Raw genomic sequence first — 12,502 nt, 5'->3', positions numbered from 1 at the left:
CGCTCGCACACACGCGCACGCCCGCTCCCCGCCCCTCGGAGCCCCGCATCCCCGCGCCCACGCGGCCCGGGCCCCCCAGCGCCCGCCCGGCCCCGCCGCTGCCCCGGCCCGCGCCCCGCGCCCCGCGCCCCGCGCCCGGGTCCGGCGGCCGCTGACGTTGCGAGTCCCGAGCAAAGGGCGAGTCGCGGAGCCCGGGCTCGTGCGCCCCCCGCCCCCGCCCTCCTTTGTTTCTGAGTCGTGAGGGCGAGGAAGACAGACCCCAGCCCGGCCCGAGACCCCGACTAAGACCGCCGGCGAGCGAGAGGTGGGCCAGGAAGGGCGGACCGGCCGGACCTGCGCGCGGAGGCCGAGGGAGTGGGCGGGGGGCAGAGGCCGACGAAGCCCGGGCGCGAGCGGGAGCGGGAGCGGGACCGCTTTCCTCCCAGCCCGGAACAAAAACCAGCGCGTGAGCTGCGAGGCCGCGTCCCCAGGGCTGGCGCCTGGAGCCCGCGCGCCCCAAGGGCGAGAGAGTGGCCTGGGCGGCCAGGTGACGGGGAAAAGTTCTACGCTTCGGAGGGCATCGGTGTGGAGGGGGCGCGGTGGGAGAGGGTGCTGAAACACGCCTCGGCCAGTTCACGAGGCTTCGGGCCTGTTATTCGGCAGCATAACCCTCAGTGTGAGGCGGATGCTGTTGTCTCCACTGCACAGAGAGACAAGGAGGGCCCAGAATGGCCGAGAGATTTGTGGCCACACACTACACTAAGTGCTGGCAGGAACAGGGTCCCGTCTCCAAAGCATGATCCGTTATACCAAGTGGTTTTACTTGCCAGCTCCAGGTGAGGCTTACACTTCCTGCTGCCTGGGTCTCTCTCCCTGCCCCACCCATGTGGACAAATCCCGTCCTGTCTCCTCCACAGAGGCCACGGGAGGGAAGGACTCAGTGCCACAGGATGCCCCGACTGGGGGACCTTCCTTCACCAGATCTGTGTGGAGCCCACGGACCAACAACTTAGTAACTTCATCCCCCCATTCATATTTAGTGGGAAGAGGGGAGTCAGGAAACTCAGGTTTGGGTACTAGTTTCATCACTGCTCTGGCCTTTGGTGAAATCACTGAAATTCTTTAGGCCTCAGTTCCTTCACACGGTGAGGGATAAATGGCCAGTTCCATCAACAAGGAAAGTTAGGGCAGTATATGAGATGACCTGTGAAAGTCCTTTGAAAATACGAGTATTGCACTCCATGGCTAATTATTAAATAATAATAACCTAACAAACACATTGCCTGGCACATGGTTGGCACATAATAACCAGAAAATAAAAATCCCTGGCACAGAGGAGCAGGAAGAAGGAAGAACCCTTTTCCCAGAAATGTCTCAAGATAAAGTGTTTGGCCAAATTTGTGGTTTGAGGAATGGAGTGGTCTTGCCTTTTTACAGGTTTCTGTCGGATGAAGGAGGGGGCTTCTCTCATTGCCCAGCACTCCCTTACTCCCTAATCCAGTAATATTCCTTTTAACGTACTTTCATTTACCATACTAATTAGTTCCTGTATAGTAGACTGATATAGGAATTATCTATCATTTCTTTAGTGCCACCTTGTGAGGTGTATAGAAAAAATATTATTGTTCCCACTTGGAAAATGGGGAAACAGGGCATGCAGATCACCTAACTTGCCCAAGTCTTCACAGCAAGTTATTGGCTAAATGGGTTAGAATTCAGGTTTTCTGAATCGTCTCCTGTGTAGGCTTCGTGCACACACACACCTCTTCCGTTCCTCCATCCTCTCCCCTTCCCAGCATCTCTATTTCCCGCCCTCTGTTTAGACCGTGATTTTAAAAGCATGATAAAATCTTTGTAAGTGAGGAAGCACAATGCCCCAACAAGCTGCTAAGAAAACCAGCCTGCATGATCTTTTGAGGGCTTGCTGGCCAGGCAGATAGGAGTGATTTGGATTTACAGTTTAAATAGATTCTGGTTTATGGGGAAAAAAGTAATTCACGACTTGACCCATCTTTGTCTTCTTCTGGTCAACAATGTGAGTGCCTCCTCTCGGTGAGGTCCTAGGGTCCTTGGGTGCTGCATCAGGCAGGAGCTGGAGCTCTGGGGAGCATCAGGCAGAGAGAGGGACTGCTAAAATACCAAAACCCTCCAAAGTAATTTTCAGATTCCAGAACAGATGCATGTGGGCTGGAGAACCTTCCCTGCCTATCTGCTCCTTAAGATGTTACATAAATTTGTTTTCTCTACCCCCCCACCCCCAACCTGCATTGCTGCACTGCCTCATCATCCTGCCCGTACCTCCCCTCACTCTGTCTCCCTTTGTCTTGTTCCTCACCCTTTTCCATATGCCATGCTCTTCCCTTGGCCTGTTCTTCAGACTTCTTCCTCACCAGGTGAACCTCGTGGTGCTTGAATTGAGATCTACGAATTGGGACTGTTTCCAAAAACCAATTCTTAAGTGAGAAATCTCCGAGTAAGAACTGAGGGGTTCTCTGACACATTTTCTTAGTGAGCTTGACACTGCCACACACACGAACTACAAAAATAGCTCAAGCCAATTTCTCTTTGGTGGAAATAAGACACTAGGAGGACTTGGCGATGGCCCTTCCTCCTTATCACGATGGACAAGACACACTGCCAGTAGCTTTATTCTTCAATGGACTATTTTATAGGTAACTTCACTTAAGGGAGGGAGAAGGGACCAATGGGAGATAAGGACTTGTGACCTGCCTGCGAGTTTACTGGGCAGAAACTATTATCCAAACATCTGTTTGGCTAAAAGCAGGTACCTTGGCTTTTGTAGAATAAATGGGACATGGAGGTTTTGATTAGTGCATTTCAATCTATAGGAGAGGTCATTAAAAGCATATGAGACTTTAATTAAAATGATGTTTTTTATAGGGAAAAAATAAAGGGCCAGTAATAATGTAATCAGCTCTGTAAATCTTTAATAAAGACATGATTCTTTGATCCTTTAATAAAGATCTGGCATCAAACATCCTGAAGGGGGAAGGCTCTTTTCTTAGACTTCTTGATATTGTTAGTTGAGTAGGCACAATGGCTGCAGGCGAATAATGAAGAGAATGATACAAGAAAAGTCTCTGCTTTTCTTCTTCTTTTCCCAAAGAGTTATTTTGCCAAGGAGGGAAGCACAGTAATCTCACCTGGAGGAGGGAGGTTTCAGTATATTTGAAAAGACTATGTAACTTGTAAATGTTGTATTTAAAATACTGCCCCTCTAAGTGAAGGCTGTATCATTTTTTTTTATTATAAAAAAGGTGAAGAATTTTTAAAAGTACCTAAATGGACTGCAACAACAACCACCCCCCCCCAAAAAAAAAGAAGAATTTAGATCTTAGCCCTTAGTTATAATATAGATAAAAGCCTAGGGCTTCACATAAGTGTAAGGTCAAAAAACAATGGCTGAGAGCTGAGAGGAATTTTAGCTTTTCCCTCTATTTCTTAAACTGCTGGTGAGTGCAGTGGGAGTGCTGACAGGAATCCAGTCATTTTGTGTGGTGATCAGGAATCAATCCTATTTACTACTATTAGTCCATTTCATTGGGCATCTAGATGTTCTAAGTGCTTATATGCATTATCTCATTTAACTCTTACAATCCTCTGAAGAAGGTACTTTATTACTCTTATAGATGAGGAAACTGAACCACGAAAAGCTTACATACCATTCCCAAAGCCACATAACTGTGACATAGATTTGAGCCTTGGCTGTCTGACACTCGAGAATGTTTATCAACATAAAAGGTACAAAAACATAAAGGACTTAACAGAGAACCAGGGAGGGATTGTTCTATGGTGTTTTGGCTATGATCTGAGGACATCATAAATTTCCTGACACTAATGACATCATCACTTTCCATTGTTTTCAGAAGTGAAATCGACATCAGAATTTATTTTTGCCTTGACACACTTTAAATGTCCTTTGGGTAGAGGCAATGCCTTCTCCATATTCGGTGCAAAGCCAGCTCACGCCTCAGCTCATGAAGTCCCATAAATAGTTATTAACCCCAAAGAAACAAAAGCAAATCACTTGTATCTTTTCACAAAATGGATTTTTATTGTAGTCATACATGGTTTCTCAGTGCCACAGAAAACTGCAACGTGGGGACAAAAATTTTTGGACGGCTCTCTACGGAAACATGAGTTTTCAGAAATGAGTTGTGCAGGAATGTGGTTAATGAAAAGAGAGGGGTCAGGAGGCGAGTGTAGCATGAGCGTCAAAAGAGTGCTTTATAAAACTCCTCTGAGCTCTGGTAACCCTTTTCTCAAGTAAGATCCCCAGAAAATTAATCAGAAACGGAAGTGACTGTGCTATTAAATACAAGAAATACATTTATTTATTTATTTGATAAAGGAACCACGAGAAAAGTGGGCTGGGATGGGCTCAGACGTCTCAACTCATCACTGGGAGTCTTGATGTCTGTGCCACCAGCTCAGGAATCAGCAGGCTACCTGGAGAGTGGGTTATAAGGACAAGCACGAAACCCCAGGCTCTTCCGCAACGCCTCTGGTCAGCGGGAAGGCCTGCAGCGAGTCCAGAGGGGAAGCCACGCCACGCCATCACCATTTCACCTTCTGCTCGCTGACCTCGACGTAACTTGGGAGCTCTCCTTGCTTCGGCTGTGCAGCCCAGAAGCCAGAACTTCCTCTAGGAAACTGACCAGTAGATACGAGGTTACCCAAAGGAAAAAAGAAAAGCACCTCCAAAATAAAATAGTTTGCTCGTGACATCTAACTAGACGGACGGACGTCAGGAATAGTGTGCAGGAGGTGCCGGCCTGATACTCGGGAGCAGAACAGAAGCATCCGCTGAGCACTAGGACATCCAGACTAGGAGAGCCCTTCGTGCTCTTCCCCAGGGTTCTCGCCGTGTTTTTTAGCATTAAACTTGTTAGATCTATTAGGACTATTATTTCAAGATTGAAATTTCTAGTTAGGCATTCAGAGTTTTGAAGGGCAAGGCTACTATATTAACCCGGAAGCGTGCTGCAGTGGCGCCGTATCTGTGTGTACTCTTGGGAGTCGCACTGTGCCCCAGTGTCTATCCAGTCTGCTCTCCGGAGTGGCACCAGAGTTAACTTTCTAAAATAGAGATTAGATCCTATTGCATACTCTCCCCTCTTTAGCTTTAAAGCATTGCTTTTGCTTATAGAATAATGTATAGATTAAAACTCAAGGTCCTTTATAATGTGACCTAATAATAATACTTGTATTTATTTTGTTCCAAGAACTGTTTTAAGCTGCGTGTGCGTGTGTGTGTGAAGTAGATGCTATTTCCCTCATTTAAAAAACGAAGAAACCAAACCATAGAGAGGTTAATTAACTTGTCAAGGGCACAATGGCTAGTGAGTATCGCAGTGGGGATTGACACCCGGGATTGACACCCAGGCTCCAGAGGCCGTGCCCTTCAGCACCACACGGCACCACCTCTCCCTTGTCTGGTTCTGTCTCCTGCCACGCAGCCTGTGTGACATTCATGCCCAACCTCACTGTTCCCTAAACATGCTGTGAGCTTTCAGACCTTAATGCTTTAGCTGTCATTATGCCCTTTGTCTGAAATGATCGCCTACCCTTCTGTCACGTGAAATCCTTTTTATCTTTTAAGGCTGAGGATTAAAAGTCACCTCTCCTGCGAAGCCTTCCCAAGCTCCTCCATACTGAACTAATCACGCCCATCACTATTATCACTTCGTCTTAGTGCTATTTTAGCACTGTGTCATGATGAACTAAGTCTTCTACATATAATTGTCATCAAAATAGACTGCGAGCTCCTTAGGGTAGGGACTAAGACTTATTTGGCTTGAATCTCCAGGGCTTAGCAAAGGGGCTGACACCTAGTAGGTACTCTATAAAGGTATACTGGATAAATGAATTAATTAAAATAGCTACCCATTGTCAAGAGAACCTTCTCTATGACATCGGAGTGCTGTGGGCAGTGCTTTTAGTATGCTGGACTCACTCTGGGGAGATGGATCTACAACACATGGAAGGGTGGAGGAATGACCAGGTGCCTTATCATTGCCATTGTTTTGTAGTTTTAGACCTGGAAGATTCTGGGCTTAGAGGATTTAAATTCCAAACTCCTGTGCAAAGGAAAAAATGGTGAAGTAGAGGGAAGGAAGTAGACGCTAAGATCATTTATTCCTCTGTGGAAAAACAGGCACCTCTGTCTGGCCTGGCTTTCTTCTGACCAGTTGGATTGGAAACACTTGGAGATCAAAAAAATGGCTTTTGGTAAGAATGAAACACGTGCTGGGAAACTGTAAGAATTTACCAGGTGATTTTTGCTACATGTGCAAAGGAAAAGAGTAACTTTCCTGACATTACACTTAAAGATCCTCCACTGTGTATCAACAGACCCCACATCTCCATTGCAGAGGAAACACTATATTTTCTAAGCCTAATTTTGTTTCCTAGGGCCATTGTGACTTTTTAAAAAGTATCTATTTGGGGACTTTGCTGAGTCACTGCAGAAAGCTTTAACAATTATGGGCGATGAACATATTGGTATCTGTGCCCCAAATTTAGACTATGTTTAAAAACAACAAAAGAGAATGAATTTTCTTTTCTAGATTTGTTTTAACTCATTCTCACTTAAAAAGCAAACTCAAAAGTCCCCTTCTGTGGTACTATAATCCAATTCGATTCAGCTCACTTCAACTTAACAAGTGTTTACTGAGCATCCATTCCCAAAGAGATGCATGAATGAACACTTGTTATGCCTCCTTCCTTTAAGGGGCTCTCAGTGAGACAGACAGACACACAGTCGTAACTCGGCGTGAGGCATGCTACAAGCAGAGACGGTACTCGGAGCTAACCTAGCAGCTAACAGCATTGCTTGTCTTGGTTTGTGCTGTCATCAAGGGTGCTTTCCCAACATGATGGAAAGAAGGAAGGTGGGCAGAAAAAGCCCTTTTTAAAAGTCAACTTCAAAAAGTCTTGCATCACACACTGAAAAACAAGTTTCTTCACTTTTATGTCTTCGGTAAGGGACTAGAGACTAACACAAGATCTTAAATTTTAATTACTAAAGTGATTGAGTGAACAACTGTGTTCCTAAACCAAATTATACGTTATGATAAAACTCCATCCTCCTCTTTTTTCCACTGTAGTCCACAGACGGAAATTACACGGGAGTTCCTTACTACAGCAAAGGAATCTAGAATCAATCTGAAGAGTGTTGCAGTGAAAAACATGAGTAGAATGTCTAGGAAGTAGGAAAATAGAAAAAGACTTTCGGGACAATAATGAGAAAAAGACCCTGAGATATCTGTCTTAACAGAGTAATAAGCTAATTATAGCCGAACTTTACGCTGGAGACACTGGAATAGAGGAATAGAAGAGAGAGAAGGATAGGACGAAACTTAATAACTCAAAATACTGAAAACTCTCCTCTCACCACCACGTTTCACTCCTCTTTGCTCTTGTAAAGTGGGATAATTTCTATGTCATTAGAACAGTACTTTCCATATAGTAGGCGATGTGTGTCTACCATTATTTGCTCTGGCACACCCTGTTCCCTTCGCCGGGAAGCCTGCGCCATCCCCCGGCACTTCGCCCGTGGAATGCTGCATCTTTTAAAACCCAGGTCTCCATGATCACTCCTCGAGGAATTCATTTGCCTACACGTCCATTTCTGACATAAGCCTATGAGTTTTTTGAGGGCGCAAGCATTACACAAATACATTCTTTCGTATAAATTTAAAAATAGTACACACAGAACTCAAATCTTTCTTGATTATTATTCTCCCCATTACTCTTCCCAGAGATAACAATTTGATCAACAAATATTTATTAAGCGCCTACTGTGTGACAGAAACTGTTCTTTCGAGCTGAGAATATAATAATAAAGTAAAAAAATTCTTTCCTCATGGCATTTATATTCCAATGGGAAAGGATGGAAGATAAATACAATTAGTAAGTAGAATATAATAATGATAACGCAACAATAATAATGGTAGACACACATCACTTACTATATGGAAAGTACTGTTCTAATGAGAGAGAAATTATCCCACTTTACAAAGAAACTGAGGCACAGAGAAGTCAAGCTCTTATATCTCGAAAATGACAGAGCTGGCTTCATGTTCTCTTAACCATGATGCTACGCTGCTTCTCTGTAGTACGTTAGATGAAGAAATGCTATGGAGAAAAGTAAAGCGGGTAAGAAGAGTTAGAGGTGTCGGTGGTGGTGTGGGGTTCTAAATCCAGTGGTCAAGGAAGGCCTCACTGAGAAACTGACATTTGACCCAAGACCTGAATGAGGCAATGGAACGTGTATCCGAGAGAACAGCAAGTTCAAGGGGACAAGGTCTAGTACGCTGAGAGAACAGGAAGGAGGCTGGTGTGGCCGGCGTGACTTGAATAAGGCGTTGGGTAGTAAGAGATAAGATTCGAGAGGTTAAGGAAGGAGATAGAGGGGAGTGTGACCGGGAGAGTCTAAGGACAGGATTCCAGGGATTCCAGAAATAGGAGAAATGAGCAAAAGAGACAGAGAAGGCACAGCCAGTGAGGGAGGAGGACCAGGAGAGCACAGTTTGTGGAGGCTGAGTGGTAAAAGTGTCTCAAAGTGAAGGGACTGATCAACTGTGTCAAATGCTGCTCACAGGTCAAGTAAAAAGACTGCTAAAAGCTGACTCTGGGATTAGCCATGGCGGTCCCTGGGGACCACAACAAGAGCAATTTTGGGGAGGGACTGGGGTGAAAGCCTGGGTGGGGTGGCTTAAGAGAAGAGGTGAGGTTTAAAAGAAAATGTGGTTTAAAAGAATATGTAAGGAGAGGAATTAGAGGCAGTGAATATAAATTATTCTTGAAGGATTCTGCTATAAAAGAGAACAGAGAAATGGTATAGACCCCGGACAGAGTTAGGAGATTATAGAGGGTTTTTAAAGATGGCGGAGAAATAGCATGTTTCTATGCTTCTATTAATGATCCAGTAGAGTAGGAAAAACTGATATGGAGTTTGGAGCGATACCCTGGAGCAGGAGAGGGGAGGGGATGTGACAAGATGGGAGGCAGAGGATACTAGCAGTAGTAGTAGGAGCTGTGGAAGTTCTCTTCTAAATGGCTTGTCTTAGCTTTTAGCGTCACCTTGAGTAATATCTTCTTGATCTGTGTGTCCTTAGTATAAAGCAGATGTTGAGTTTTTTGCTGAATGAATACATGAATCAGATTCATATTTTTTAAAGAAGACCCCAGCTTAAGTGTTACCTATCATGCTAAACTCTTCCCAAATACCTGACAGCAATTTTATCAGGAGCAAGGAAAAAGGCCAGCGTTCAACATCTATGTCTGAAAACACGAGCATTCTCATACCCAGGGATCGCCCTGCTCCTCTCCGGATGTACATTTTACCCGCAGAGAAATCCTCATTATTTCTCAGACGTGCCGTACCTGTTTTATCCCTTCCTGTCCTTAATTATGCTGTTTTCTCACCCTTGAATGCTCTTTCTTCCTGTGGAAATTCGACTTATTCTTTAAGGACTAGCTCGTATGCTGTCTCCTCTGTGAAGCATTTCCTGATTACTCTGTCAGAATTAATTATTTCTATTTGGGACACATTTTATTTAACTTACATACATCAGCACTTCTCCAACTTTTGTACCTAAAAACCCCTAACAACAAAAGAGAATGAATTTCTTAGTCTTGAAGGTATAGTCCACATTGGTTTACCAGCTCACATCTTTCTTTGAGGTCTGGTATTTTGTTTTAAAAATGCATAACAATTTTATGTTATTTTTTCATAAAGGAACATTTTAAATTTTGAGATAAACACATTTTAAGGTACTTATCAGTGAAATTATTTAATTCTATCCTTGAAAATCCCCCCAAACTATATGAAAAAGGACACTTCAAAAGAAGCATCGTGTTCATTTTGAGCCTTCATGAGTCCTGAGACTAATCATGTCCTAATTTGAGAAAACAAATTTGACTCCTTCACTGAACCACAGATCAGCAAAGACCAGGAAATCTTTTCTTTGTATTTTAGCCCCTGCCTTGTATAAAGCAGTTACTCAGTAAATCTCTCCCCTCTTGCTCCTAAATGCCGTAATCATAACATTCTGTCACTATCCTTGACTCACACTTCTTGCCGCTCTTTGACAGAAACAATAGTAATAGTAAACAAAACAGAAAACCAACAACTCAAACGTCTATGGACAGGTGAATGGAGAAGTCAGCGGGGTGTGTCCACACGGTGGAATGTTACTCAGCACTGAAATGAAAAACCAGTGAACACGGTCACGTGGAACTATACAGAGGAGTCTTAGAAACGATGTTGAGTGAAAAAAGTGCATTATTTTTATAAAGGTCGAACATGAGCAAAACTAAATAATGCACTGTTTAGAAATACATAGGTAAGTGACAAAAATACAACTCTCCCCCACTAGAGCAAGGGAACTAAACACAAAATTTCGGATTGTGATTACCTGTTGTAGGGAGATAAGAGATATTAATTAGAAACACAGATCCACATTACTGGCAACCTTCCAGTTCTTGGGTTACTTTCTAACATATTACATATATTCTTTTATAAATATAAAATATTATATTAAAATACAGTAAAGACAAAATAAAAAGCTAAATGGGTTTCTTTACTCTGGAGTTTCTCAGAATCTTTAACGTGCTAACATGAATTGTGACTTTCCAAGAGAAGGATACAGTATTTTCCAAACTTAGTTGCTATCTCCCCAAACAAAATTTCTATGGAACAGACCTTGAGAAACACTAAATTAAGATATAAAATATTTCCTTGATTATGACCAATTCCACTGAGGTTACTTTATGCTGTGGCACTTTCTTACAAACAATGTAACTGCCTATTAAAAAATGTAGCTGCTCTTTCCCAGTTCCCATCTCAACAGTGGATGCCTAATTTATGAAAACAAAACAAAACAAAACAAAAAGCAAAGCAGAACATATGAGGCAGGAGCCCTTGGCCCTATTTCCTCTCAGAGAGGACATAGGACAAAAAAGCAACCAATGGGATTCTGCATGTCTCTGGCATTGTGCATATCACTCGCTGGAGTATCATGGGAGGAGAACGGATTCCCCTCATAGTCCTCAGGCAAAACACCCTCAGGGACAGAGCTGCCTGTACGGTCACTTACACAGAGGTCTGAAGGGAGGTTATCCCTCTGGGAATGGAAACCGCTGCAGATGTACTTTCTCACCACTGGGAACATTTGAGACCAGGTCCATTTGTCAGAGCACCCACAACTCTAGAAGTAGAATGGTGACCACATAAAAAAAAAAATACAAGAAGCAGAGCCCCAAATAACCTAAATGTAGCAAGCCTGGATGCTGATGACCCTGTGCAAGTCTATTAATTACAGAGGTACTGACTCTGGGGGCTTCGAGGGGAAAATTTTAAGGAGCACAAATGGAAATTGAGGCACTAAATTTTTTCCTCCTCACAGACCACAGAGGTCATCAGGCAGTCGGATTACCTTTATAGTAAATTTTATCACTGCCTCAGTATATTCCTACCTGGGATACTAACATAAACCTTCTCTTGAATCATGTAAAAGTACGGGTTTTCAAAACAAGTGATTTGGAAGCATGGGTGATGACAGAGGCGGCGATGATGAATATCTAAAGTCTTTTTTACTTTATTCCCCCAAATAATCATAATAGCAGCAGCAAGTAACATTTATTGAGTGCTTACCCTGTGCTAGGTGCTCTTCTAAGTAGTTTACATATATTATATCATCTAATCAGCATAACAATGACACGAAAGAGCTATTATGACCTCTATTTTACATTGAGAAAACTGAGGCACAGAAAAGTTAAATAATGTGCCGCAGGTTGTACAAGTGGACCCGTGGCGACTTCAACAGGCAGTCTGGCACTGGGGCCGCTGCTCATGACGACTGCGCTGCACTGCCTCCCAAAAGACCAGAGACGGTCAGAATGCGATTTATAAATAACGGTCCCGTTCCAGCCCAGAAGCTCTAATGACAATCCGAGGGAAGGAACACGTCACTCAGTAGGGACAGAGGAATGGAAATGCAGGCCTGTGCTGAGGCAGATCAATGCAATACTTTACTATTTAATAATCCCGGTGCCATCACATCGACGACTTTTAAACATTTGTAGAACATTTTTTCGTGATAATAAAAATCATAGAAATGTAGGTAATGTAGGAAATAAAGAAGTAAATGAGTCACTTCTGTATCACTACACAGCATTTTTGAGCTTTTCACTTTTTACTGTTTAACCCAACAAATCCTGAAACAAATATGCAAATATGTATTCGATCTTACATACGACGCAAAAAAGGCATATCTTGCAAACTTGTAAGAACATTTTCCTAAAATGCAGCATTCTGGCTGCAAGAAATAGAAACCCATTCGAAGGAACTTAAGCAAAAGAAAAAATGTAGTGGATGGCATGGGGGAGGGGTGAGCGGGCCTGTCGCTGAACTGCCGTGAGGAGATCAGTGCCTCTAAGGGCCAGGAATTGAGCTGGAGGCTGCCTGGGAAGCAGACAGTAGCCACCTCTCTAC

General features: G+C 43.6%; 1 protein-coding gene across 2 annotated transcripts in view; it reads right to left on the bottom strand.

Annotated features, from left to right (window-relative positions):
* Positions 1-4,030: 4,030 nt before the first annotated feature.
* The window catches only part of VPS45 (vacuolar protein sorting 45 homolog), a 49,052-nt gene continuing 40,580 nt past the window's right edge, over positions 4,031-12,502 (bottom strand). Inside the window, exons 15-16 of one of the 2 annotated variants that reach the window (XR_005648271.1) lie at positions 11,106-11,216; positions 4,031-4,653 (exon numbers count right to left, since the gene is read on the bottom strand). Coding sequence is in view for 1 of the 2 variants with exons in the window: in XM_039841473.1 (XP_039697407.1) it covers positions 4,566-4,653 (88 nt within the window). In the remaining variant the exon portion in view is untranslated. The remainder of the gene's footprint in view (positions 4,654-11,105; positions 11,217-12,502) is intronic. The other variant, XM_039841473.1, reaches the window with a different exon arrangement.

This window comes from Pteropus medius, unplaced genomic scaffold (genome assembly GCF_902729225.1).
Source record: "Pteropus medius unplaced genomic scaffold, Ma_sr-lr_union100, whole genome shotgun sequence".
Classification (NCBI taxonomy): Eukaryota; Metazoa; Chordata; class Mammalia; order Chiroptera; family Pteropodidae; genus Pteropus; species Pteropus medius.
The sequence above is the reverse complement of the archived record's forward strand: the minus strand, read 5'-3'. Positions and strand labels throughout refer to the sequence as shown.